Source organism: Chroicocephalus ridibundus, chromosome 1 (assembly GCF_963924245.1).
Source record: "Chroicocephalus ridibundus chromosome 1, bChrRid1.1, whole genome shotgun sequence".
NCBI lineage: Eukaryota > Metazoa > Chordata > Aves > Charadriiformes > Laridae > Chroicocephalus > Chroicocephalus ridibundus.
Window position 1 is genome coordinate 101,336,868 of NC_086284.1, and position 26,254 is coordinate 101,363,121.

General features: G+C 40.7%; 1 protein-coding gene across 6 annotated transcripts in view; it reads left to right on the plus strand.

Annotated features, from left to right (window-relative positions):
- Positions 1 to 25,781, plus strand: part of ERG (ETS transcription factor ERG) — a 109,573-nt gene extending 83,792 nt beyond the window's left edge. For 4 of the 6 annotated variants that reach the window (XM_063345464.1, XM_063345425.1, XM_063345444.1 and 1 more), the window contains exons 3-10: positions 5,016 to 5,167; positions 8,866 to 9,069; positions 10,026 to 10,106; positions 12,181 to 12,252; positions 17,380 to 17,448; positions 17,808 to 17,864; positions 19,986 to 20,033; positions 22,850 to 25,778. In XM_063345464.1, coding sequence (XP_063201534.1) covers positions 5,016 to 5,167; positions 8,866 to 9,069; positions 10,026 to 10,106; positions 12,181 to 12,252; positions 17,380 to 17,448; positions 17,808 to 17,864; positions 19,986 to 20,033; positions 22,850 to 23,370 — 1,204 coding nt within the window. In that variant the 3' untranslated portion in view covers positions 23,371 to 25,778. Of the gene's footprint in view, positions 1 to 5,015; positions 5,168 to 8,865; positions 9,070 to 10,025; positions 10,107 to 12,180; positions 12,253 to 17,379; positions 17,449 to 17,807; positions 17,865 to 19,985; positions 20,034 to 22,849 lie in introns of all 6 variants that reach the window. The other 2 variants (XM_063345417.1, XM_063345435.1) reach the window with 2 other exon arrangements.
- Positions 25,782 to 26,254: the final 473 nt, after the last annotated feature.

The following is a 26,254-nucleotide window of genomic DNA, read 5'->3' on the forward strand; positions in this document are numbered from 1 at the left end:
AGGGAAAAGAAAACCTCTCTTTTCCTTTCATTGAGACAAGTCTGGTGGTGCTCACGCAGCAGATTTAAGGGCAGGTGCCTGCACAGCAGCAGAGGGCTTGGTGCGTTTGCAGGGCTTGGCCTGGTGTATGCGCAAGAAAAAGCCGGGCAGCTGTGTCCAGCTGCAGTGCTGGGCAATGAGTGTGCGTGGTGGTAACCAAGCTCTGTCAAAGCAAGTCTTGGGGCCTCTGATATTACCACTGAGAGCACTTTTCGAAGTCTCCCTAAGAACCCATGGGCATCACCGTTGGTGCCAGGGAAGCAGCGCCTGGGGCTCTGCAGAGCTACTGGTGCAGCCACACTCCTGCTCCAGTGGCTGGGGAGCTCGGGCTTCTTCTCACCCAGGAAGGTCTGGCTGTCCTCAGTGATTGGTTCCCAAAGGGGAACCCACAGGAGGATCCACAGGTCCCCTCTTTGCATGTCACTGCTGTGGCAGGTCTCAGCAGACGTGAATCCCACTGGTTCATGAAGAGGAAGAGGGTGTAGAGAGGGGCAGGAAATGGGGTTTAGGGCTGCAGCTGTGGTAACCCTTTGAATTGATACTGTGGAGTAAAGTATGTCAGGTGTGCTTTAAGAAACAGCAGTGTACCTCAAAGAAATCTCAGGGACTGACCACTTTTTCAGCGACAAACCATTTTGGGAGTGTCAGTGCTTTGCTGACCAAATTCACTACAACTTGAATAATTACAGTGAATGGAGGCAAGCCTGAGCATGCTTTGCAATACGCTCTGTATGAGCTGACCTTTACATGATGTCATTTTGGCTATGTTCGCCCAAATTATCTGAGGGAGCTGGCTTTGTGGAGCTCTCTGTCTTGTACTTAAGGACAGGATGGGGACATGGCAGCCCTACTGGGCCTGTTCCCCTCTTTCTCAGATCACTGGCATTACAAAATGGGACAGGAGGGGAGAGGAGAGGAGAGGAGAGGAGAGGAGAGGAGAGGAGAGGAGAGGAGAGGAGAGGAGAGGAGAGGAGAGGAGAGGAGAGGAGAGGAGAGGAGAGGAGAGGAGAGGAGAGGAGAGGAGAAAAATCTGTATCTTGTAGGACAGTAGGAGAAAAATCTGTATCCAGTATCATGGTTTGTTTGCCAGAGCCTCACAGAGGAAAAGTTCCTGGTAGCTCAGTGTGTCCTCTGGCCTGACCAACCACAGGCTGCATGGGGACCATACATGGCAAACTCTTCAAAGATATCCTCATACCGCTCTACTCTCGTGAGACCCCTTTTCTCTAAGTAGCCTCTGTAAGAAAGTTATCCAAGCTGTGTTTGTTAAATAAACTTATAAAGATATGTAGATATTTGGAGAATACAATTTTTCTCATATATTTCCCTCTGAAATTCAAAAATATCAGAGGTGTTTATATCACAGGAATGTCACAAAGATCATGTAAAATTTTGCTGATTCCTAATCTGTGTTTCTCTGACACCTTGCATTTTAACACAACACAGGTGTTTCATGTCACATGGGGAAAATAGTAGCATAGTGAAGAGGAAAAAATGTGTTTCATACACTTATTTATGAACTTACATCTGCTTTCATCAGAGTCAATGGTTGGCAAAACTCCAATCGGCTTCAGTAGGAGTGGGCGCTAAATTTAATCATCAAATCAGCTCAATTCTAAGTAACCCTGAAAAAAGGCGAGGCTTCCAGGTCCAAGGACCCATGGAGAAATACTTTTTTCAATAGACATTTATCAGCTATCAAGAGCTGAATCAGCTCAGGACTGGACAAAGTGCCCTTGGGTAGCATGATTGTGGTCTTTCCACTTTTTTTTTTTTTTTTTTTTTGGTAAATTCCAGGTGTAACACAGTATATTTACAAAGGGTAAAAATAACATGCAGCTGTGAAGAAAAACATATCAGGTTTCATTTCAGACCTGGAGCTTAGGATGAATCATTGCAAAGCTGCACCCTTTACACTGGGCACACTTTCAGAAAGCTGCTTTTCCACTGCCCCTGCTCCCCCGGTGGTTCAGAAATAAAGCAGACTCACAGAAACTCCTAAAAAAAGCCTTTGCAGACAATCACTCTCTTGTTGTTCTGGGCACTAAAAATACCATTTTCTAGTGTCTGCTTGCATTTTCAGTTTTGCTTTCTATACCGTAGAAGTCCATTCCAGCCATTTGAAATTAAGCCTTGGTTCAGTGGTATGCATAAGCACACGCTTAATTTGAAGTACCTGAGTAGTCCTGTTAGCTCCCATGGAGCTGCTTACATGCTTGAAGTTAAGCATGGTCTTAGAAGATTTGCTGAACTGGGGATTTGCTTGTCCACCCAGTAAGCTAACAGGACAAAACCCTTGACCGTCTGCTTCTGGATTTTAATCAAAAGTCATGACTTATTTATGATCTTCTTCCCCACCCCGTCTGTTTATATTCAGATCAGAAAACCAGCTCAGAAGCCCTGTCAGATTGCCAAAAGCCGTGTGCTACTTACTGGATCTTTCACATCATTTACTGTTCAGTGTTTACAAGAGTGTTTTTAATGCACAATTGCCCACAGAAGTGGCGTAGGCTAATATTGATGTGGTATTTCATGTCAGCAGCAAGACTTTGATGTCACTATATCCCAAGTTCCTTTTCACAGAAAACAAAATAAAGTAACTGTGTGAGTTAGGCCAAAGGATGCTACTAACTCTGTTTCCCAAAAACGTCCCTAAAATGTCAGTGAATGGGCTAAATGGTTCTTTCTGTTGTCTTTGGAACATAACTGACCTTGCGAGTCAGGGTGGGCGTCTGCACAGGTATAAGAGCAGGAGTTGGATGATGTTTCCAAATATACATTATTTAGTATCCAGACTCATTTATGCATATATGCCATTTGTATTTGTTAAGGTAAACAGAAAAAGCCAACGTTTTAGTCACAAGCAATCATCACAAAAGTTCTTTTTCAACATGTTTACGTCTGAAAGAAAAAGTTACTTTGTTTTGCTTAGCTCTGTTTAGACAGAAATAAGCTACATCCCAGAATTATATTTAGAGGTATGTAGTGGGATAGAAAAGTTAAACCTGAGAGAATAATGCCCAAGTATTCTGGTTCTGAGAGGAAAGGCTAAATTCACCGCCACTCAATGACAGGCAAGACCATGTGCGGACTGTATCTTCCCTTGTGGTTATTATTCAGTCCTGTGGCTGACAAAGCAGTTGTAGGACCTTTACACAAGGCAGATTTCATATGTAATATGTCATGCGGCACCCGAGATATTTTGTACCTGAAAAAGGTATGTGAAGCCAACATTTCCCAGGCAACATTCAAGGCCCTGTTCCTTCTCCTAAAGAGGATGACAGTACCCGTTGAATGGTTTCTGTGATATACTTTACTTTTAAACTGAAAGCCATCAGTAGTTGGTTTTTTTTTTTTAATATATACATTAACACAACATGGTAAAATTAGAAGTAACACTGCGTAGCAAAAACCTGATATACTTAAGATGTACTTTTACTATTTAAGATGTATACTAAATCTTTTCAGCTTTCCAAGTGCTATTTTTCTTTAGAATATACATGTGAGAATTATAACTGCGTTAGCAGACCCATGGTAGAGCTGAGAAGCCAGCTCAACTGAGTGACGTGGGCATGGGATAAAATACCTGCCACATCCTTTTGATGTATGTTGAGCAGACAATGATCAAAACTGTATATTTTTTCCCCTCTTTTGTCCTCAAACAATAGCAAAACTCTTCTGGGAAAGGTCCTGTATTATGACCACTGGTGGGCATACAGTGACATTGCTGCCCAACACTTGCAGCAAGAGCTGGGATTTCCGAGCTGGGGAGAGGAAGAGGCTCTGGGTGAAACACATTCTGGGGGCAGGCGGCAGATCATGAAACGCTTCCAAGAGTCCGGGTCTTGGAGACTCTCTTGGTTCTCTGGACTGCACATTAATTGGTTTGCAAGGAAGCAAAGTGAAGCATTTCAACCTGACTTGCTGCTTGTTTAGTAAGACCATAGTACAGTTTCAGGAGTTAAATGGCAGAACTAAAAGAAAGCTTCTTAGTAATGTAGTATCACTAAAGAAACGAAAACCCAACTAACACCCTCCTTCCCTTGCCAAACAGCCTCTTTACATTTAAAGGTATTCCCTGTGGCTCTGTTCTTTATTTTGATTTTTGTAACAATTTTTCTCTCTCTGATGAAACACGTTGTAGACATTAAATTAAGGGACAAATATGTCTGTGTCTGCCAGAAAGAAAACTGTGATGCAATTAAAATGCCATTAGGGAACCCCCTGTGGGATGGTAAACCTAAAGACTCTATTCAGAAAGCAAAGCCAAAATTAAAGAGGTGTCTGGTTGCAGATCCTCTGCAGATTTCCATTTCTTGACTACAGTACCATGGAGACTGTGCTAGTCAGGAGCTGAAAGGTTTTTCCAGTCATGCGTGTGGTATTTTGAATCACGGCTTTGGCAACTGTTCCTTTTCTGTAAGCCATACGTAGAAGTGTGTCTACATTGCATGACATAAAGTGCAACTGAGCGTGGCCCACATGAAACAATGACAGCAGTGGTGATGGGAAGCTGTCCAAGCCTTGTCCAAGGCTTGGACAATGACAACTAATAATAGTTTTCCCTCAGAAAATTTACATTAAGTACATCTGTGTGTTTGCTGAGTTGTCTGTGAGGTGTTTGGAGAGAGAAGTGCAGCTACTTGCAGCCATCAGGCTCAGCAAGCTCATGAATGAGCGTTCATTCTAGCCATGTCTCTGGAAATAAATCGTTAGTGTTTATATGTTTGGAGACATACAAGATCCTGATCCTTAGAAAATAAAATAAATACATGGTCCGTTGAGGCTGGCCATTTTTTCTGAGGCAACTGAAGGAATCAGCAGAGTCATCGGGTGGTAGGTACTGAGTTTTCCAGTGACAGCCCAACCCTGGTGCTTGAGTCTAGTTTTTTCCATTTAATTCAGTGTGATTCTTTGCTGGGGATATCAGCAGGGGCTGGAATAATAATAGAAGCACACCTCTTTTCTCTGTCTAGGAATTCTCCTGATGACTGCAGCGTGGCAAAAGGAGGGAAAATGGTTAGCGGCTCAGACAATGTTGGGATGAACTATGGAAACTACATGGAAGAGAAGCATGTTCCACCCCCAAATATGACTACCAATGAACGAAGAGTCATTGTGCCAGCAGGTTAGACCCTCTACACAAAAATTTAAAGCAAAAAAATGCATTTCCCCTAAGTCTACTAACATTATTTGAGAAAATACGGAGGAAAGTGGCAATATGATACAGGTGATCAGGAAGAAAAGAGCGGTAATTTCCCAGGGTTATTAAGAGAATGAGCTGAGAAACATCATAGTGAAGCCATCTCCTCAACCTGTTCTTCCCATTTCAGCACCAGAACTGGCTGATTACAGGCAGTCAGATCATATCTGACTTCTCTAGCTCCTTTTGGAGTATTTCGCCCTGAAGTTGGCAAAATAAAGAGCCACTTCCATTTCCTAACACCATGGACTAGCTGGGTGCAGGGTGTGTGGGAGAGACAAAGGATCACTGTACCACACAATATTCCTGCAAATGCTAAATGCAGTCCGGCCCTTAGCATTCTAAAAACAGAATAGCTTCTGTGAAATCAAACAGCGTGAAAAGCATTTATCTAGGTTGTCCCCTGAGTTTGGCGGTGTAAAACATTTTAATAAGCAAACTGACAATTCCACTGCAATATAAGAGAATTGAGAAATTCTTGGTTAGTCTTGGCAAGCTTGGTTGTGGGATTTAGCAGTTAATTGAACAAGAAGGCATTCACTCCTGTGTCCCTGTCCTCCAAACAAACCTCTGCTGGAAGGTTTGTTGCCTTAGTTTTCAAAATAATTAGCATGCCTGTTTCTGAAAGTCCAAACCATTAGACCATCATGACATACATGGGTCTTCATAAACCGCTGGATATACACAGCATAGAAACAACACCTGCAACCTGCAAACAGAAGAGAGTGTTTTGCTGCTAGTTCCTCTCCAATAGAGATGTGCCTATCTGAAACATTTCTGCTGCTGCTGTGTTGCTTAATATTCTTACAGTTTTTCAGTTGCTAAGATATGCAAGAGTACTAACTGTGGCCAGTTTTGCAAGCTGTGATTATTTCAGTTATTTGTCAAGACACGTGAGGACAAATATGTTGCAGTATCCTCTGCAATGGCATTGACAGTTCTATTCTGAAGCACAGAAGAGTGAGGCACTGAATAATGAAGTGTCCTGCCTAACTGGAAGCAGACCACACTGAAATTCACGACATTTGAATGGTCTTCTAAAACATTTGTCATGTTGGTGGTTGGCGCTTTTTTCAGTCTTTTAGTAACCTTTAGCATGGTTAGCTCAGACAGATTTTTTTTCTCAGTGTATTCCTGGAGGTGTGTTTTGAGGTGGATTTGAGTGACATTCAAGGAACAAGGTGATCACAGTGACAGCCTTGCTATTTTGAGGTCCCTAGAAGACATGTTTGAGTGAAAATCAGTTAGAATCATAGAATCATTTAGGTTGGAAAAGACCTTTAAGATCATCAAGACCAACTGCACTGCCAAGTCCACCACTAAACCATATCCCTAAGCACCATATGCGCGTCTTTTAAATACTTCCAGGGATGGTGATTGAACCACTTCCCTGGGCAGCCTGTTCCAATGCTTCACAACCCTTTTGGTGAAGGTATTTTTCCTAATATCCAATATAAACCTCCCCGTTGGAACTCGAGGCTGTTTCCTCTTGTCCTATCACTTGTTACTTGGAAGAAGAGACCAACACCCACCTCTCAGCATCCTTTCAGGTAGCTGCAGAGAGTGATAAGGTCTCCCCTCAGCCTCCTTTTCTCCAGGCTAAACAACCTCTGTTCCCTCAGCTGCTCCTCATAAGACTTGCTCTCTAGACCCTTCGTAAGCTTCATTGTTCTTCTTTGGACATGATCCAGTACCTCAATGTCTTTCTTGTAGTGAGGGGCCAAAAACTGAACACAGTATTCGAGGTGTGGCCTCACCAGTGCCAAGTACAAGTGGACAATCACTTCCCTAGTCCTGCTGGCCACACCATTTCTGATAGAAGCCAGGATGCTATTGGCCTTCTTGGCCACCTGGGCACAGTGCTGGCTCATGTTCAGCCGCAGTCAAACAACACCCCCAGGTCATTTTCTGCCAGGCAGCTTTCCAGACACTCTTCCCCAAGCCTGTAGCGCTGCATGGGGTTGTTGTGGCCCAAGTGCAGGTGTGCAGCTCATGTGGCAATGTTTAGGAATAAAAAAAGCAAAATTTACATTTTCAGCTGTGGTAACTTTCTAGTTATCATAAATAAGAAGCATTTAAAAGTTATAGGCATAATCAAAATGTTTTGGTAAACTTCCTGGTGTTTGGCTTTTTACTTCAAACAAAACTGAATGTAGTTGTTTGAGTTCTCTGCTGTAGATGTGGGCTATCTCATCCAGACCCTAGGTTTACCAGCCAGACTTGCATCTCTCTAGGTAGCTACATATTTCATACCAGATGGAAGAGTTCTTTTAAGTGGTTTTTTGTGCACTTCAGTGAATACAGAAACCCTCTGTTCACTGAGGGTGAAGCTGGGTGAAGCTCCAGAGAATTAAATATTCTGACTTGCAAGGGCTTAAAATGCCAAAAGAAACATCAGAATAGGTGAGGCACTAGTGGGTGAAGGATTGGGAGTGAGCAACAGCATGACAGACTCTGAACAGTTCCTAGCCCATGGAAAGAGGTCCCCACCTCTTTCAGACCAGCCTGAACAACAGTCAAAAGAGAGGAGGTGGCACTAAGTTAAGCCACAGAAAAGCTATTTAGGCTGTCACTCAAGTCCCAGTCCTTCCCAGACTTCTATGTGACAGAGTACAGCCATTTGACCTCTGTGCGCTTCACTCTCAGTCTTCGGGATATCACCGAATCATTTAGGTTGGAAGGCACAAACTCAAGAGGAGTTTGTTCCCCTTAGCTTTATTCTTTTCTCTTCAAAAAGTATAAATTTTTCATGGTAGGAACTGTCTTCCATTATGGGGATGTGCACCGCAGGTCATTAGGGACCTTCATGTTGATGAGTGCTTATTATAACTCAAGAAAAGGGAAAAGTAGAATGGAAGAGAAATAGAAAAGAAGGAGTTTAGAGGTAAAAAAGAAGTTTAAGTTAAAATCAAGGATTCATTCAAAAACACAGGGTATTTAACCCAATGTTTTGCTAAAAATCTGGTCTAGTTCTTATTTTTTTTCCACCTGGTTTTGCCAGTACTTCAGGTAGTAAGTAAAAACCCATGCAGGTGTAGCAACGTAATCTGTAAAACACAGCAGTCTAGGAAAGGAAGTGCAAAATATTTTAATAAGACCCACTGTAGTTTATGAAATAACTAGCCAAATCTGTGAGTGCTTACTTAGCTTATGACCAAGAAACAGTACTCCTGACTTGAGTGGAAATTTCATTTGAATAAAGATACTCATTGAACAGAGACCTTTGAAAATTGTCCAGATGCAAGTCGCAGTGCTTTCAGTGGGCTCTCTTAAATACTTTTCTAAAGAGTGTTCTCTACATGAGGACAGGAGCCTATGTTAATCTGTGGATAATAAAGCATAAAAATAACAACGCAAAAGAACTAAATAGGAGAAGGAGCTCAACAGCAGATAATTTGTGGTTAGTAAGCAGAGCTCACAGTTCTTCCCTCATAGTTTTTCACAGACAGTTATTCTCCTTTGCACTCAACAGGCCAAATTAATTCCTCATGTATCTCCAGCAGTCAGTAAACGCAGAATTAAAGTCTCTCCAGTTTGACTGTGGTCTACATTTATTTTGTAGTGGTCCAGCGCGTCTGCACTCTCCCCTTTCTGCCTTATTTTATGCTTTGTGATATCACCAGATCCCACGTTATGGAGCACAGACCACGTACGCCAGTGGCTGGAATGGGCGGTGAAGGAGTATGGTCTCCCGGATGTGGACATCTTGTTGTTCCAGAACATCGATGGAAAGGAGCTGTGTAAAATGACCAAAGATGACTTCCAGAGACTTACCCCAAGCTACAATGCAGATATCCTCCTGTCACACCTACACTACCTCAGAGAGAGTAAGCTAGTTTTCTGTCGTTATGGTAGTGGCTACAATCAAGCTGTGGTTGATATCAGTCTTAGATTTAATGGTGTGGATACACACGGCTGGGTTTTCAAATGTCTGTTGCAAATGTTGCTGTTCCTAAGAACATAGGAGGGAGCCTCATCCAAAGCCTCTTCAGTTTGATGGAAAGATTCCTAGTAATTTCAGTTGGCTTTCACTCATGTTCACCAAAGAAAGAAGTTAGGGAATATTTCTACATGTCCATCTCAGACAAAAATGAAATTGAAACCCAGCATATTCATCAGCACACTGTAGGAAGAAAATCATATGGGATTCAGTGCTAATGTTTTTTCTGGTCACATACTCATTTATTTCTATTTTAACAATGAGAATGCTAAATGAGAGTGCAAACATTGATTCATAAAGCGAATTCCAGGCATGATTCTAAGGACTGGCAGCAGTTTGCTCTACTCTGAATAAGATATCTCTGAATTGAATAAAAGTTCTGTAAATTCATGGAAAAAACAAGCAGTCCCTGAAGTCCAAAGGCAAATCACTTGTAGTGCATGGCTAGCATTTCAAAAAAGAAAGAAGGGACTAGTGAATTCCTGGCTTGAGGGATCTCATCTAAGCTTGGGGAAATTTTGCAGGTTTGCCTCAGTTTAAAGAAGTTAAAGTCAACATGGTTTTTAAAGAAAAAAACCAACAAGCATTGCAACACCAGTGCGGTGCAGTCTTCTCCACACGCACACTGTCAATAATCAGTCAGAAATATTATGCATTCATAATGTTGAATAAATGAATGCCCTAGTTTAAGCTGTAGCACACACGCCTCCCTCCAAACTGCAGACTGAAACTGACTGTTGGTAGACTCGCATTCAGACAATCCTGGCAGGGGAAAATATGGTTTAAAAAGATAATTCACAATTTTTTTTTCATTTTGGTGTTGCTTTTTGTTTTGTTTTGTAGCTCCTCTTCCACATTTGACTTCAGATGATGTTGATAAGGCCTTACAAAACTCGCCACGGTTAATGCATGCTAGAAACACAGGTAATGCTGGCACTGCTCCTGTTGCTAGAGGTCATCTTCTAAAAGCACAGGGTTCCTTTATATGAGTTGCTTGCTAAAAATGGAAATGGTAAATTAGGAGGGAGACACAAGCGTGCCTTCTTCTTGCTGTGTGTGTGAGTTTTATGCACAGACACACAAAAAAAAGGTGAGATCACATAGGGCCAGATGGTGCGAAAATGGTCTCCTTACTGCTAATTTCTTGTGTCCTACAAGAGAATGGGGTCCCTGACACATGATAAACTGCAGGCTCGGGGCCTTTGTCTCTGTGGACATTTTTTTCTCATTCTGTCTCATTGTACTGTCAGATCTGCTCCACAGATCCCTTGAAGGGTGGTGGAGCTCAAAAGTGCTTCAGCTCTTGCCTAAGTGCTGTGGGCTCTGGTGAATGGGGACTGTCTCCCCTCCCATGTAGTATATATTGTATAATTCAGTAAAGTTTCTGTTTAGGCAGTTAGCTCATCTCATTTGTCAGCTATATGGGACTTGAGCTGGAAACTCCACTAAGTTTGATGTTGTAATTTCCACTAAATCTGATCTGAATGTAAAACGATTTTTGTTACTATTCACCCTTCTGTTAATTTGGCCCAGAAAATTATTGAGTGTAGGAAGGAGAACGATACAATACGTGCCTCAAAAGCATCCGTCTTTCAGGATGTGACTTAAAATATATATGAAAGTAATTCAAAAGAAATTTTATCTTGCTCTAGCAGTTGTGCAACAGAGGATGGCATGGAATTGTACATATAGTATGGAATACCTACTGATTAAAGATGTTTGGAATATTGCATGATCATGCCTGAGGGTATTAGTTACCTACAGTGACCAGAAATAACAATTCTTTATGAGAAATGAAAAAGATAATACAAAGGATATTGCAAAAGAAAAATAAAAGAAAACCTTGGATTGCGATGCCTTTTTCACATTTCATTTAGTTTTTCACTGTGGCAAATAGCAGTGAGTTTCCTAGCAAAATTAACTAGATTAGAGCTCTCCCTGAGATTAGATGTTTGTCACAGTCCTACTGTGGGCTATAGGCCTGCTGCAGACCTCACCAAAAGCAACAAAAAATTCCACTGACTTTGATGGGGCTTGCAATAAGCGTTAAGCCCTTTTTAAAAATAGATGGACTTGATGGTCTTTTCCATCTCTGGCTTTCCAGGTTTTAATTTGCTAAGCAGTTTCCGCATACAGTTATCCAAGCATTGGTCAGCAGTTCTGTGTGTTATCTTTTTCTATATGTGTGCACTGACAATGATATTTTGAAATTCATTTCACCAAAATGAGATTGTCTGTATTTCTGTCATTGGGGGTGTGAATAATATCACACTGATCATCAGCATAAGGAAAATTAGTTGTTCTGGTGGCATAAGAGCTTTGGAGTGGGATTTTCAAAGGACCCCAAAAAAATTAGCAACAAATTCTTCTTGAAGACATCAGTAATTGCACAAATCTTTATGACCCTTTTCACGTTCCTAGTGAGACAGTCATTAGAAGTCTGTTGATGTAGTTAGAGCAATTGCAATGCCTGAGATAAGCGAGATACCATTTTCTATATCAAACTCCATATTTTTAATTTTTTCATTCAGTGAACAGAATGAGATTTCTGAGGGTCTGACCCAAAGCCGACCAAAGTCTGTGAGAAGATTCTCACAGACACCAATAGGCTCTGGCCCAGACCTACAGACTCTGTTGAAAATGTGAACCCATTTGGAAAGTGCATGCGCTAATGAAGAGAAGGCAAAGAAGTTTTATTTCAGAAGATATGAAGCCGCCTACCCAGGTGGAAGTGATTGTGGGAAAGGTAGAAGGGATTTTCTGAACTTGACTCTCTCCTCTCTTGACACAGATTTTGCACAGACTTTTATCCAGTAATTTGAATGGATTTACACAGTTGCAAAGGCTATCGGAATTAACTTTTACATATAACAGTCCTAAGAATATAGAAAATAATTATTTATAGTCTTCATTCAGATACACTGCAAGAGAGAAAATATCAATGGACTTAGGGACTGTGAAAATGAATCTTTAGGTGTTATGTCTTCTTTCTCTTTAGGAGGTGCCACTTTTATTTTTCCAAATACATCAGTTTATCCAGAAGCAACACAAAGAATTACAACCAGGCCAGGTATGAACAATGACTACCTATTGTATGCTATTGTCTTACTCATTTCATCTCCTGAAGTATCTCTTTCTTTTTCTCCTTCAACTCTCTTTTCATAAATATTTTGAGTATACACACATATTGTATACCTGTTTTTTGTATATGTGTGTGCATATATCATTGTGTAGAGTGAGATGTTTAAATAGAGCAGTTTAACCTTTGTTTCCTCCACATATCTCTGTCTTTGAAGTGATGCTATCGAGTGTTTAAAGCACCAGAGAAACAGAAGACCAGACCTGTATTCACTGGTTCTGTTGCATTGTCCTGGCGCAGTCACTTTTCAATGTGCTTCAGCTCTCTGTCTGTACAATATAATGCTATTTGATGTATACTGGGAAAAAGTACTCTAAAAATGCAGGATACGTGTTTCTCCTGCTGTCTACTTTTTATTCATGTTTGCAGCAAATAAACCCCACAACAATATCTGACTGTGAGCTTAAGAGACTAAATAAGTCAAATCAAAACATAAGAAAGTTCCTATTGCTCAAAAGTTTGAAGCCCATGAAAGTATTGTGGGTGTGTTGGTTTGTGAAAGGCTAAAGGGGGTAATTAAATAAGATGAGAACATTGCTGTGAAGCTAAAAATTTTCTTTGCATCACCCTTCACCACTAAAGATGCTGGAAAAATACCTAATCTGAACATTTACTTTCCCAGTAATAAGCGCAGAGTACTGTGGGACATCAAGAAGAGTTGTAAGAAAATACTAAATTTAAAGGAAATCCATCACTGAGCCAGAGGCGTACATCCAAGTGTTCTGAAGGGACATACACTTGAACTGACAGCTCTTGTAAAAAGACACATTCTCTCATTAAAAACAGAGGGGCATTTAGATAGCAAATATTTTATCTTTTATCAGTGCTCTAGGGTATAACCCAGGAAAGTATACACAAGTAACTAATATACACTTGTATACATGTATATATGCATGTCTGCAGGTTTGTTAATTGATAATTAAAAAAGATAGATAGGGAAACAGCAACCAGACCATTACATGATCAAATCCACCTTGCTCAGTTTCTAGGAAAACAAACTCTTCTGCTAGATTTGTTTGTCTATAACAATACCATAGTGAAATCAAAGGAAACCAGTGATCCAATGCATACATTGGGCATTTGGCTTTCCTAAGATATTTACCAAAGTGCTGCACAACTATTTACAATGAAAGTTAAGTCAGCCTATCAGAAGAAACAAAATATTTTAACAGATCAAGAACTGGCTGATTAACCTGTTACAAAGGCTAAGTAACGGACATCATGAGTGCTTCAGCATTCTCTGCCATGACCTATAGCTATTAATAATTAGAAAAAGGACACAATAAAATTTGGTATAAAACGTAGAGATGATGTATGATTTCAGCATTACTTAGAAGCAGAGATTACTCTAAAGGATTCCTGTACAAGGGCCCAGAGCCTCATTAGAGATCAATGAACTGTCAATATGTTAACAGCTCAAAATGCAAGTCGGTAAATGCAGAATAAGACACAAGTTATTTGCATATCTTACTGATTTCAAATTTACCCTCTTCACTCATAAAGGAATAACATAGGCATCTTTATTTAGGGCACAATGAAGTGTGAACCAGAGCACTGCTCTAGTTGTTGGCCAAAGTGAAAAAAAAGTAAGCAAATGAAGAAACACAGTGGAGGATCTTATGGGAAGTCTGACTGTGCCGTTAAATAAATCAGCAGTGTGGCCTTGTGTGGAAAGCTGTATGAATCATCCCTTATCAAAAAGACTATTTGCAGAATTAGAAGGCACTTAGAGCAAGCCATGGGAGCATGGAAAAATCTTTTGAGCATGTTGAAAGATATAAAAGTTCTAAATTGTTCAACTCAGGGTCTGGGGATGAGGAAACATGATATAATTATCAAAATAAAGAGTGTCACAGAGTACCTACTTAGTCTAAGTATAAGAAGAAAGGATATTAAAAAAAAAGTTAGATGTTTTCATGAAAGATTAAAGCAGACCGTGGCCCTCGTGGTCACAGGTTATAGTAGCACCCAGGAGCTTTGAATGGCACGGAGGAACCTGGACATGAATACGGATGAGAAAACAAAGCATAGCTATAGAAACAGTTACCAACTATGCAACGTAAAACTGGATGCCTGAAGCTCTCAGTAGTTTCCAACGAAAATGAACATGTAACATAAGACCAGAGGGACCCGGGTGTCCTGCAGAAAATAATCATGCTAATTGAGAGCATATTCCTGTGTTGACACACTTCCTTGTGGGAGTTGCAGTTTGGATATAGGGTGTCTCCATTCTTCTGTGTAAACTGATGTATCCTAACTAAAAATTTCCTACTACAAACGATCATGTGATTTTGAAAATATTATTTTATCTTTTACAACTGAAAGTTGACAAACATCTTTAAAGTCAGAATTTTCATTCAGAAAGAAAAAAATTTTTGCGGAATTCAGTTTTCTCTCAAGAAACTGTTTTGTTGGCTTATTCCATGGCTTTCCTTTTATTTAAATATCACATTTCAACTAGACTGCAAAGAAACTTTTTCATAACAAAGCTCCTTCATGTGAGAGCAATAGCAAACCCTGGGGACAATCACTTGATGACATGAAAAAGGTCAAAAATTGCGGGGGGGGGGGGGGCAGCGAATAATGTTAAATGGGAATTAGCCAAATCCTGGGATGCAATTCTGGAGAAAGTAATTAAGCATTGCCATTGTTAAGGCATTACAATAGAAAATAGGAAATGAGCAGGGCTTGTAATGAACTGCGATGACAAAGGCGTATTTCTTCAGTCACCTTTACAACAGAACACGAGGTTTCAGCAAGCTGAAAGTAATACAATGAAGCCATCAGGAGCTCAGGAGTACCTAATATGGGTTTGTCTCCATGTCTCATCAAACAGGAGCATTCCCATCAAAGATCTGTCCAAGATAAGGACATCTTGTACTAATATCTCACGAATAAAAAACAAATCTGCTTATCTAGGATAGCAACATGTTTATCAAGGCACAATACTGAACTAAGAATGAAGTTGGAATTTTGCGCTATTTCAAGAAAGGCTGATAACTGGATTTTTCTTTTAATGGAGAGGGCGTAGTCAGAAAACGATCTTATGATGTGTTGAGTTAAAAGGCAAAACAGTTTTCTCACAGTACTAAATTTGTACCAAATATATTTTAAGACTGCAAGTGCCACCGAGTACGAGCACATAATATCACACATCCCTCTCAGCATAAAGATGTCTAATGATTTGCAGACCCACAAAGAGGAGAGGAGAGGAGAGGAGAGGAGAGGAGAGGAGAGGAGAGGAGAGGAGAGGAGAGGAGAGGAGAGGAGAGGAGAGGAGAGGAGAGGAGAGGAGAGGAGAGGAGAGGAGAGGAGAGGAGAGGAGAGGAGAGGAGAGGAGGGGAGGCTGTGGAATAATTTTCAAGAAATCAGGGATAAAAGGCACTAGTTATTCATATGTAATACAAAGATAAATTGCATAGCTCAGCAAAAGCAAAGTTTTTGAAGTGTAAGATTCCAGGAGACGACAGTGCTGGTAGTGCCAGTCTGCTCCTCAAGCCAAACAGACTAAATAAATTAAAGGTAATTTGGTTGCAAATTTCACATTACACTTTATTTCCATTTGATACTTCTGCTCTTAGTGCTTGGAAATGGGCAGAGACACATCTGTTTTGCGCATAGCCAGTCTGTGACTGTTTCTTTACTTCCTAACTGGTTTCATTTCCAATCATCATTTCTAAAATAAAGCACAAGCACCGTTAAGAATCAAATCATCTGCACAAGCTTAGTTCTACCAGGTGGGTACTGCTACCTTCCTGAGATCCTGGGCAGGCTACATAAGTCTCTGGTTTTGGCAGCTATTTTAGTTCATGTGTTAAAGCCAGCCATAGAACAACCCTGGCAACTGTAAAAGATTTCAAAGGGCAAACCAAACATTTGAATTTGCTACATATACTTTATGAAGAAAGCTTTTCTGTTTTAGTTTCTTCATTTCTATATGCTAAAGCATTTAAATGAAATAGAAGTAATGAGTAAATGAAAGAAAGGGCAAATAAAAATTCAGATACATAAAGTTAAGGAGCTTGTCCCAAAAAGCAGGAAGGTATATTTAAGAAGAGGAAGCAGGAAAAAAGCCATCCACTTTTGGTAAGAAATATAATATGTGTACATATATATGTTTAACATTTAAGCGTGTTCACTGTTTGCACATGTTACATTTCTAAAGATCTGTGAGGATAATGGGGTGTGGAAGGGAAAGTGAAGGAAAAAAGAATTACTAATAACGTGAAATGACTAGTAGAAGAGAAACAAGTGAGACTGGCAAAGTGAGCAATCAGTTATCCCAAAAGGTTGGACTCTGATTGATGAGAGTGAGACCAGAGGGTGCATCTAAGGAAGGGAGCACTGGCAAACATGAGTAACATCACAGGGAGGGCGTAATAAAGTGCATGATGGCAATGAGAGCCGGTGCAAACACAAACATACAACAGTGGTTTAGAGGAATCTGCAACAAACAAAACCAAGACTTTTTTGTCTCACGTATCTCTGCCTGTGACCAGGTGACAGCAAAGGGAACTCTCAAACTCAGCCTGTAAGGTTTGATCAATCTCAGGGGATGACAGCAACAGACTAAAAAAGAATGGCACATAAAGTCAACTGAAGTCTATCTTCTTAAAATGCTGTTACATGCTGAGATTGGGAGGGAATGGTACACAGTTTATGCTTAATCTGAGCTCTGACCTCATGGGCGACTTTCCTGCAAGACTCTAGCATAAATTGTCCATGATGTGCCATGTGTGTGATTCCTTGGTGTCCCGGGCTGAAGAAGGAGACCAAAGGGAGTACTCTGAGCCTTTGGAAATTATGGACTATATTTGCATCAGCTATCTCAGTGCAGTTCAGACATCTAACAAGAATAGGTACCTCTAAAGAACAATGCAGAGGGCAACGTGGTACTGTTGTTTTTAGAGACAATAAATACAATAAAGGTTTTAACAAAGAGTGTCCTTCCTATGTCAGTAATTTTTCCAATCCAATGGGTTCCCTAGAAATGTGCCTTTTATGGACATAAACGCTTCATGACATATCTGCATGAATCAATGTATTTTTCCTTCGCAGATTTGCCTTATGAGCAAGCCAGGAGATCAGCATGGACGAGTCACACCCACCCCAGTCCTCAGTCAAAAGGTAAAAAACACTGACATATGTCTAGCCTGTGGGCCTAATGCACATCTGGTGCAACCGGGATAGTCTCTGAAGTGAACTGGTAGAAGCTACCTCAGCGTTCATCTCTGGAGGATTTTTACCTGTGCCTTGGCTGGAAAGCCTCTTAGCTGTGTATAGGCAATACTGGGTGGAGGGGCAGACACATCCTTCCTTGAACTCAGTCTTCATCAGGCCCATGGCCATATAGCCTTATAAAGCTAAATCCTATTGTGACCATCTCTGAGTGGGCACAGCAGGATTCCCAAGCCTATGATCTGTCACAGGTTTGGTGACCATCTTCCAAACTGGAAAAATAACTACATGGCTTTTTCCATTTTCAGCTACTCAGCCATCATCCTCAACAGTTCCCAAAACAGAAGACCAGCGTCCTCAGTTAGGTGGGTGTCATTTTGTTTGAATTATGCCTGGGTGTGACAGGGTTTGTTGAACGTGATGAGAAGGACAGCTCTCGCCTACCAACCAGAAGCAAATTGCAGCATCTGATTCAGACCACTAATGAGATCTCCAGCTGGTGACCACTAAATCCCCAGATGTGTATGAGTTGGCTCTACACCTGTATCTGAGAGGAAGGCTCCCATGGCGGTTGAAAATTGCCTTTAGTAATGTTTAATGGCAGTAACAACTTTGCGGAGTGAAAAAGCTGTTAAACAAAGTACCTATGTACAGGTTAGGGGCAAAGGAGGAAGGTAAGGATGTCAAAAGACCATATACTCCACAGTAATTGAAATGCTAGCACTTGGAAAATGTGCATGATCAGAGAAAGGAAAATGGATTACAGCATACAGAAACCTATTTGAATTGGGCTTCCGAATTAAACAGGAAAATTCAAAGGATTCTTAGTCTATTGGGAAACTAAGGAGAAAGTAGAAGTTTATGAGTTTGTAGAATAGCAGTTTTGCAAAATAGGTGCATTTTGGGTTTTCAAAGCAGCTAATCCATGGGGTAGGACCTTATGCCTTATTGTGAATTAGACTGTGTTTTGGACAGGTAGTTAGAAAGTACTACAGAGATTCTGAGTCAGTTATGGCTTTTTTTTAACAGCAAAAAGGCAAAAATTGTAAATAAAAGAGATTTGGAGGATATTCTTAGCTCAGAAGACTGAGCCTGTTTTTATCACATGGTTTTCAAATCATTATTCTGTTTTTTCTTATAGCTAAATAAGACTGTGCACATGACTACATCTCATTAACTCATATGCATGCTGCCTGGGAAGTATTATATTGCTTTTTGCCCAAATAGCGTTTTATCTAATCTGGCCTTCCAACCATGAGAATCTTTCAGGAAATATACCGATGATTTATGTAAGTCTTTAGGACCGTTTAATGGCTGTGTGTGATTATTTCAATGTATAAGGAATGTAACCTGATTATCTTCTTGGCTGTAAAACTGGCGGCCGTTTGAGAGCAGCCGTCCGAAGACAAGGCAGTCCAGCGACAGGGTCGTTCAGCGAGGGGCTCTGGGCTGTGCTTGCAGCCCATAGCTTTGGCTTTTGTGATTCTGTCACAGCCTTCCTTTTTTTCTGTTGTATTTCAGTTCAGGCCAAAATAAATTTTCGTTTCCTGAGGGAATCCCTTGAGGAATACATTGCCTGTTTGCAAGGGCATGTGGCAATAGGACGAGGGGCGATGGTTTTAAACTAGAGCAGGGTAGGTTTAGATTAGACATTAGGATGAATTTCTTTACAATGAGGGTGGTGAGGCACTGGAACAGGTTGCCCAGAGAGGTGGTGGAGGCCCCATCCTTGGAGATATTCAAGGCCATGCTTGATGAGGCTCTGAGCAACCTGATCTAGTTGAAGATGTCCCTGCTTACTGCAGGGGGGTTGGACTAGATGACCTTTAAACGCCCCTTCCAACACAACACATTCTGTGATTCTATGATTCTAGGTGCTACAGGCATTGTGTGGCTCTTCTGAAAACCCTAGTTGCAAGGTTAATCAGGGGATCCCTCACTGTAATCCAGTGACAAAGAAGAACAGACCCAGCCACATTGCCTGGGTTCAGCCGTGCACTCTCAGGCCTCTTGTGGAGGCTCCTTTGGCACAGAATGAGTGAGCAGTGGCATGGGGAAAACAAATGTGGCCTCACAAGAAAAGAGGCCACTGTCCTTTGTGGAGGGGACTGTCACCCTGTTACCTGTCCATGCCTGGAACACTGCAAGGGTCGATAGTATGAAAGGGTGCCTGTGTGTATGTGTTCTTTATTTAAGTAGGAATCAGAATACTTCTGGGCCAAATTTACAGTGTGTCTGAATATGTGCCTGTGCACGCTAATACAGCACAAAAAGAAAATGTGTATCCTTGCAATTGTTCACTTGCACGCCCAGTTTTAAGGGGAAACATGCAAATATTGTGATGCAGAGAAAGGAACTGCTTTCCCCAGTGGTGGACCTGCTGTCCCATCAGGCCGTGTACACTGCCCCTTACAAGGTTAAAAAATAACTAAAATATTTGACATCACTGGTACATGATTTAAAATCTTTCTTTCACGATTTTGTAGATCCATATCAGATTCTTGGACCGACCAGCAGCCGACTTGCAAATCCAGGTGAGAAAGGATTTTGTTGATGTAGGGGGATTTCTCTTCACGTAGTGTCCCCACTTCAGCTTTAAGGCCAGACCTAGAAGGTGATGTGACCAATTTTACAGCTCTTCAGTATGAATCAGTGGGAGTTGATGATACCCAATGTGTTGCAGGATTAGGTTTCTAAATTACACATTTTTGCACTGAGGTCACAGATTAAGACACATAAACTCATGTATTTTAATGTAGGTGCCTATATATGAGCTAGATGTCTTAGTTCCCATGATATTCATTGGAGATGTAGTTAATATAGCTCTCTGTAGAGAGCTATTCGAGTCCTCCTAGAGTAGATGGTTACATTCAGTCAGTCAAATAGCTCGTTAGAGGTATTTGAACTCCTCATATCCATAGGAATTCACTTCAGTTGCCTAAACATTGGGATTTTGTTAAGTGCTGCATGATATTCCATCTGGCCTCCCGGTACCCCTCCAGAAGGGCATGAGTCTCTTACTAATTTTCATCATGTGTGTCACAGATTCTGTTAATCCACAATACAATGCCGTAGTGGCCTTGACAAATAGAAAATTTTGGGCTGAATAATCCAAACCAGCAAAAATATACAGGGGAAAAATCAGGAAAGCATAATCGATTTGCAAAGAATAATTGCGTTAAACACCTCAAAAATGTTCTCCCACTTTAGGAAGGCGGCAGTGGGGGTGCATTGTGGACAGGGGCTTGTGGCATATTTTATCTGAAGATGAGGAACCTTCTTGGGGAATTAATTGGTGAACTGATTGTGAACTGTGCAGATTACACTGTTGCTGCTCTGAGTCCGCAGGACACACTGTGGCCAGACACTACCACAATCAACATCATCATCTGCCACAATGGATTGACATTGTACCTGCCACTTCCTACTTCCCTTGCTTCAACAGCCACAGGGCACAGTGTTCCTTATTCCACATTGTGGGTCTCCTCAACTCCCAGTAACAATGTTTCTTCTTACAACAATTGTATGGCTTTTTAAGGCATGAAATTGCCAAAATACCGATCCATTTCCTTTCACTTTATCCCAAGTGACATCAATCACAGTTCTAGGTTAGCTTACTTTCTAAACAGTTTTGCATGGTAGAGGAAGGCAATTAAGTGAGTATTAAGAATAGGGTTTTCCAAATGGCCTAAGGCAGTGGGTTTCCAGATGACACTGATCTTAACTAGAAGTGGGGCCTACCTCCCCTTAATTTGTTAGTAAACCCTGGCTTTTACAATTTTGTCAAGTGTCTATTGGGTAGCCTTCATTACTGTGGAAGACACTAACATGATGTGGATTGGGGGACTTTTTAACATTTGGATACGGAATTCCTGCACACCATCATTCCAGAGCTTTAACATGTTTTGTGTGTTTATAAATTGGTGGAATTACTCTCTCATTAAAAGGAAATTGACAGCAACCATTTATTTTCATAGGACTATATATTACATTTGGAAGGCAAGTGTTTATGTTAGAACATATGTTGGATTGCTTATTCAAAAATTTGTGTTTTGTCCAGTGCTGAACTGTTTATTGATTTTCAAAGGCTAATCCTCTTGTTATGTTTCGTGTATTAAAACTTGCATGCCTTGCTCATACCATGGATTCTTTTGTTTGTTTGTTTACTTAATGCATGTTAACGGAACAGAAGAAATTCATTAAGGACAGTTTGGATAAATATCATTTAAACGAATATGGGTTTCAGTTGCACTGAAGTATAAACTGCTAATGGATTTCAGATGCTACTCTAGCTTGATATTATAATTCGCTACTATAAGCTTTCTAAAGAAAAGCTTGTTTATTATACCCACATATCTGGTTTGGAAAAAAAAAAAAAGAAACCCAGCCGATTCCTGGTCAGAGATGTACTTAGAAGTTAGCACATACAAGCTGGTTGGCAAATTCTGCTGACATTGTGCTTGTGAAACAGATTGCCTTGCAAGCTGCTTGAGCTGTATTTTGCATCATTTCAGTGCTGCTTTATTAAGAAATGCTAAGCTTTTAACATGAATATCAGTGTCAAGGCCCTTTGAAATCTACTTTCAATTACTTAAAAATGGTCAAATTTTGTTCCTATAACTCTGGGCAACACACTTCTGCAAAGTTGACAGAGACTAATTATTTTCTTTTTAAGATTAATTTGGCGGAGGAGTGAGAAAAAAGCAACAACTTTTTAAGCCTTTACTTCGATAATCATTTAAACTCATTTGACACAGAACGACAACAAGAGTGTATTTTATGGACCTTTTCACTGTTCTTGCAAATGTTTTGCCCTATGGTTGTATGCAGTGCAACAGCAAGCTAATAAGTTTCCGTTCTGCATTTCCCCAAATGCTGCAAATGGATGATATGGTTTGGCACCAGCCCAGCTTTCTCTAAACTTCTCTATTTTGTGTAGGCTTATTCCATAGCAGAGAACATTTAGTTGCAACATAATGCTGTGAGAACAAGCAAAATGTTACGCAAGTGAAAGCTGTTTGTCCTGAACTTTAGAGATTAGTTTCCTAAATGAGCGCTGTATTATTTCCCCATCAATTGTCTACACTGAATGACATTAGGTAACTATTAAATCTCCATGTAATGGCATTCTGCCACTCAGATGAGGGAAAACATGACACATTACCATTATCTCTGCTCTTTAGGATTTCACGAGACAGGGCTGGGAGAAAGGGGACTAGTTAAGAGTAAGAAGTAGGAACCGACGTTGCAACATTTCCTAGTAGGGTCTTATGTGAGAGGCTGGAAGAACTGATGTCTTAACATTATTAGTCACTAGTCCTGACATTTCTACGTCTTTCCCCCCCAACAGGGAGTGGGCAGATACAGCTATGGCAGTTCCTGCTGGAGCTCCTCTCCGACAGCTCCAACTCCAACTGCATCACCTGGGAGGGCACCAATGGGGAGTTCAAGATGACCGACCCCGACGAAGTAGCTCGACGCTGGGGGGAGCGGAAAAGCAAGCCTAACATGAACTATGACAAACTCAGCCGTGCGCTCCGCTACTACTATGATAAAAATATTATGACTAAGGTTCATGGTAAGCGCTACGCCTACAAATTTGATTTCCACGGAATTGCTCAGGCTCTCCAGCCTCATCCCCCAGAGTCGTCCATGTACAAATACCCATCAGACCTCCCCTACATGAGCTCCTATCACGCACACCCTCAGAAGATGAACTTTGTAGCTCCTCACCCCCCTGCTTTGCCTGTAACATCGTCCAGCTTTTTTGCTGCCCCTAATCCATACTGGAATTCACCAACTGGAGGTATCTACCCCAATACCAGGCTGCCAGCTGCTCATATGCCTTCTCATCTTGGCACCTACTACTAAGTGGGGAAAAAAAGTATCACCAGAAAAAGCAAAGACACTTCTCGCTGGGTTACAGTCCCTGATGAATTGCAATGAACTCTATTGGAGTACACGAATTAAAAGTGCCTAAAGGGACAAGTGAACGTTTGGCTGGGAAAAAAAAAAAAAAAACACATTAAAAAATAGATGTCAAAAAGACTCTTTGTAGTAGGGATTTAAAGGAGGTGTTCAAGAAGTATTAAGATACTAAAATGTAATGTATATAGGCATCGACTCTGTGGACCAAACAACAATAGACTATTGTAGGTAAAAGCATGAAATGATAAGGAAAACCTACGAAAGCTAGTGGTCTTAAAAAGTTGATAAGCTTATGTGTAAAGTTTGATATCTTGCTAATGCAAAACTGGGACTATACTACAGCAATATAAGGATAAGTCTATAGTGACCTAACATACAATATCTGAATCATTACAAAAGAGGGGGGAAGAAGGGAAGAAAAAAAAAAAAGAAAAAAACCCTACCTGTATTTTAAAAATCAAAACATATCAACAAAAGAGACTGGTTTAGTGTGGAAGCTGATTTGGAATGTAACAGCACTGTTTTGGTTAAAATCAAATGCGTTCCATTTATCGGAGTGTTATCAGCTACTCAAACTGTGAAGACAACCCAAACTTTAAGATTCCTTGACAGTATTACAGGAACCCTGAGCCAAACATTGGAAATGAGGATGTGCAGAAGGGCAAGTGTATGATTGTAGATCAGAGGCCTGCACCTGACAGAGGAAGCAGAAAGGAGCAAGAGGAGGACAAAGGTGGTGAGGACGGGAGAAAAGAAACTTCTTTACCGGTAGAGACTGAAAAGACTGAAAACTTTGTAGCGTTGGGACTGTGAAGAAACACTTGTTTGGACTTGTGAAACATATTGCTCAGTATCATACCATTCCCAGTATTACAGGAGGAACAGACTTGATTTTATAGTAATAAAAAAAGTGAAAAAAGGGAAAAGCAGAAGAATTCAGAAATCAGAATATGCATCTCTAAAAAAAAAGTAAAACTGGAATTGTGTTTGATATTTAAAAGTTACCAGTTAGAACCTCATCATTATTAAGGGAGTTTGTTTTCTATTGGTTAAAGCAAGAGACAACCCCTGACTGCCAAAATCAGAAATCATCTAAGTATTTTTGTTAGGCGGGCGCCAGTTTTTCTTTATCGAGTCGCGAACGCTGTGCGTTTGTCAGAATGAAGTATACAAGTCAATGTTATTTTTTCCTTTTTATATAATTATTATATAACTTATGCATTTATACACTACGAGTTGATCTCGGCCAACCAAAGACACAAAAAAGGGACAATCAAAAATATTGTGGCCTTGAATTTTAACTCTGTATGCTTAATGTTTACATTATGAACATATTAGTACTTAGAATGCAGAATGTATGTAATAAAATAAGCTTGGCCTAGCATGGCAATTCAGATTGACACTGTAGTTTGCATTCGCATTTGCATTTTTAGTGCCTGACGCGCCTATCAGACCTCCTACTCACCGTGTTAAAATATGCTAGGCATTTTGTTTTAAAATTTTGTTTTGTGAAATCTGGCAATCATGAAAACGTAGGGCCAAATAGCAACGCTTAGCCTAAGTTCAAAGTGGACAGGTGCTGTGTATCTTCTTTTCCAGACGGTTCTGCTTGCAGCCCTTCTTTAACAGTGCCTTGCCATTCTTGTCCTGAGCTTCTTTTGCCCAGAGATTGCAACCATGCCCAATTCTTTGACAACTTCATGGCCAAGATCGAAAATGAAGTCTAAAAGAGGCCTCTAAGGAAGAACACTGATACCTAGAAATTACCTTTTGTTGCTATCAGATTATGCGACATAATCTCAGACTGAGATGTATTTTCATACTGAATCATATGTTGAATTACCGTGCCCCCTTACTATTAATACATACTGTATCATTATTAGTAAATAAAGTGAATAATGAATAACTTCCATTATTCCTCACTTTAGAATGGAGTGTATGGTAGCTTGTTAATTTGTCGTTGCAGTCCATGCTGGCTGTTTACAAAGGGCAGGGTGTTTTCTTTCTCTTCTAGATTTAGAGGCTTCCTACACTGTACCCTGGGCCCCAAAACTACATCTGGTGCCTAATGGCATGACTCTGTTTTTTTGCGAGACCAGCTGAAGAGCTGGTCTGGAAAATTCGCACTGACATTTATGAGTGGGTCTCCACAGCAGGCAGTGTTTACTGCAGAGACCCCAGACAGCTCAGACCTCCATCTGTATCCCTCTTTTTTGCTGTTCTTCTGTCTGTTTTTCAGACAAAATGGGTGTGGTTTCAGGTTTTGTAGCAAATGTCCTGCATATCCGTTTTGTGGAGCATGATAATCGGTGCTGTGCAATGGGAGCCTACTTGACAGACTCCCGTGTTATGGGTGTCTTGGTGGCAGTTTATAAGCACAAGATTATTTTACTAATGTTTGAGACCTGACCAGTGGCATCATAAGCCTTGTGATCGTCTGGGAAATAAGCACTGTAAGTCTGTATTTCTTAAAAAATAAATACTCACGGTAAGGTTAGAAAAACTGAACTCTTGGAAAAGGTTAGTCAGTCACTATTTTAGAAAGTTATGGCAGGCACGCCTACATGCTGACTATAAGAATAATAGTTTGCTTTTCAGTGGAAATACATCTACAGATGCTTGCTATCTACTTCATTTGTACTTCCAGCTCAAAAAACGGTAAGTGTATTGTTGAACCACCTTTTAATTAAACACTTAAAAATCCAGATAAAACAACCGTCTTTGTTTAGATTGGCAAGGACCTGCCTGGAGGCCTCCAAAGCATCCCCAGTGCTCACAGAGCTGCCTGCAGGATTTCCAGATTGTGTTGCCTGGCTGCTATCATGTG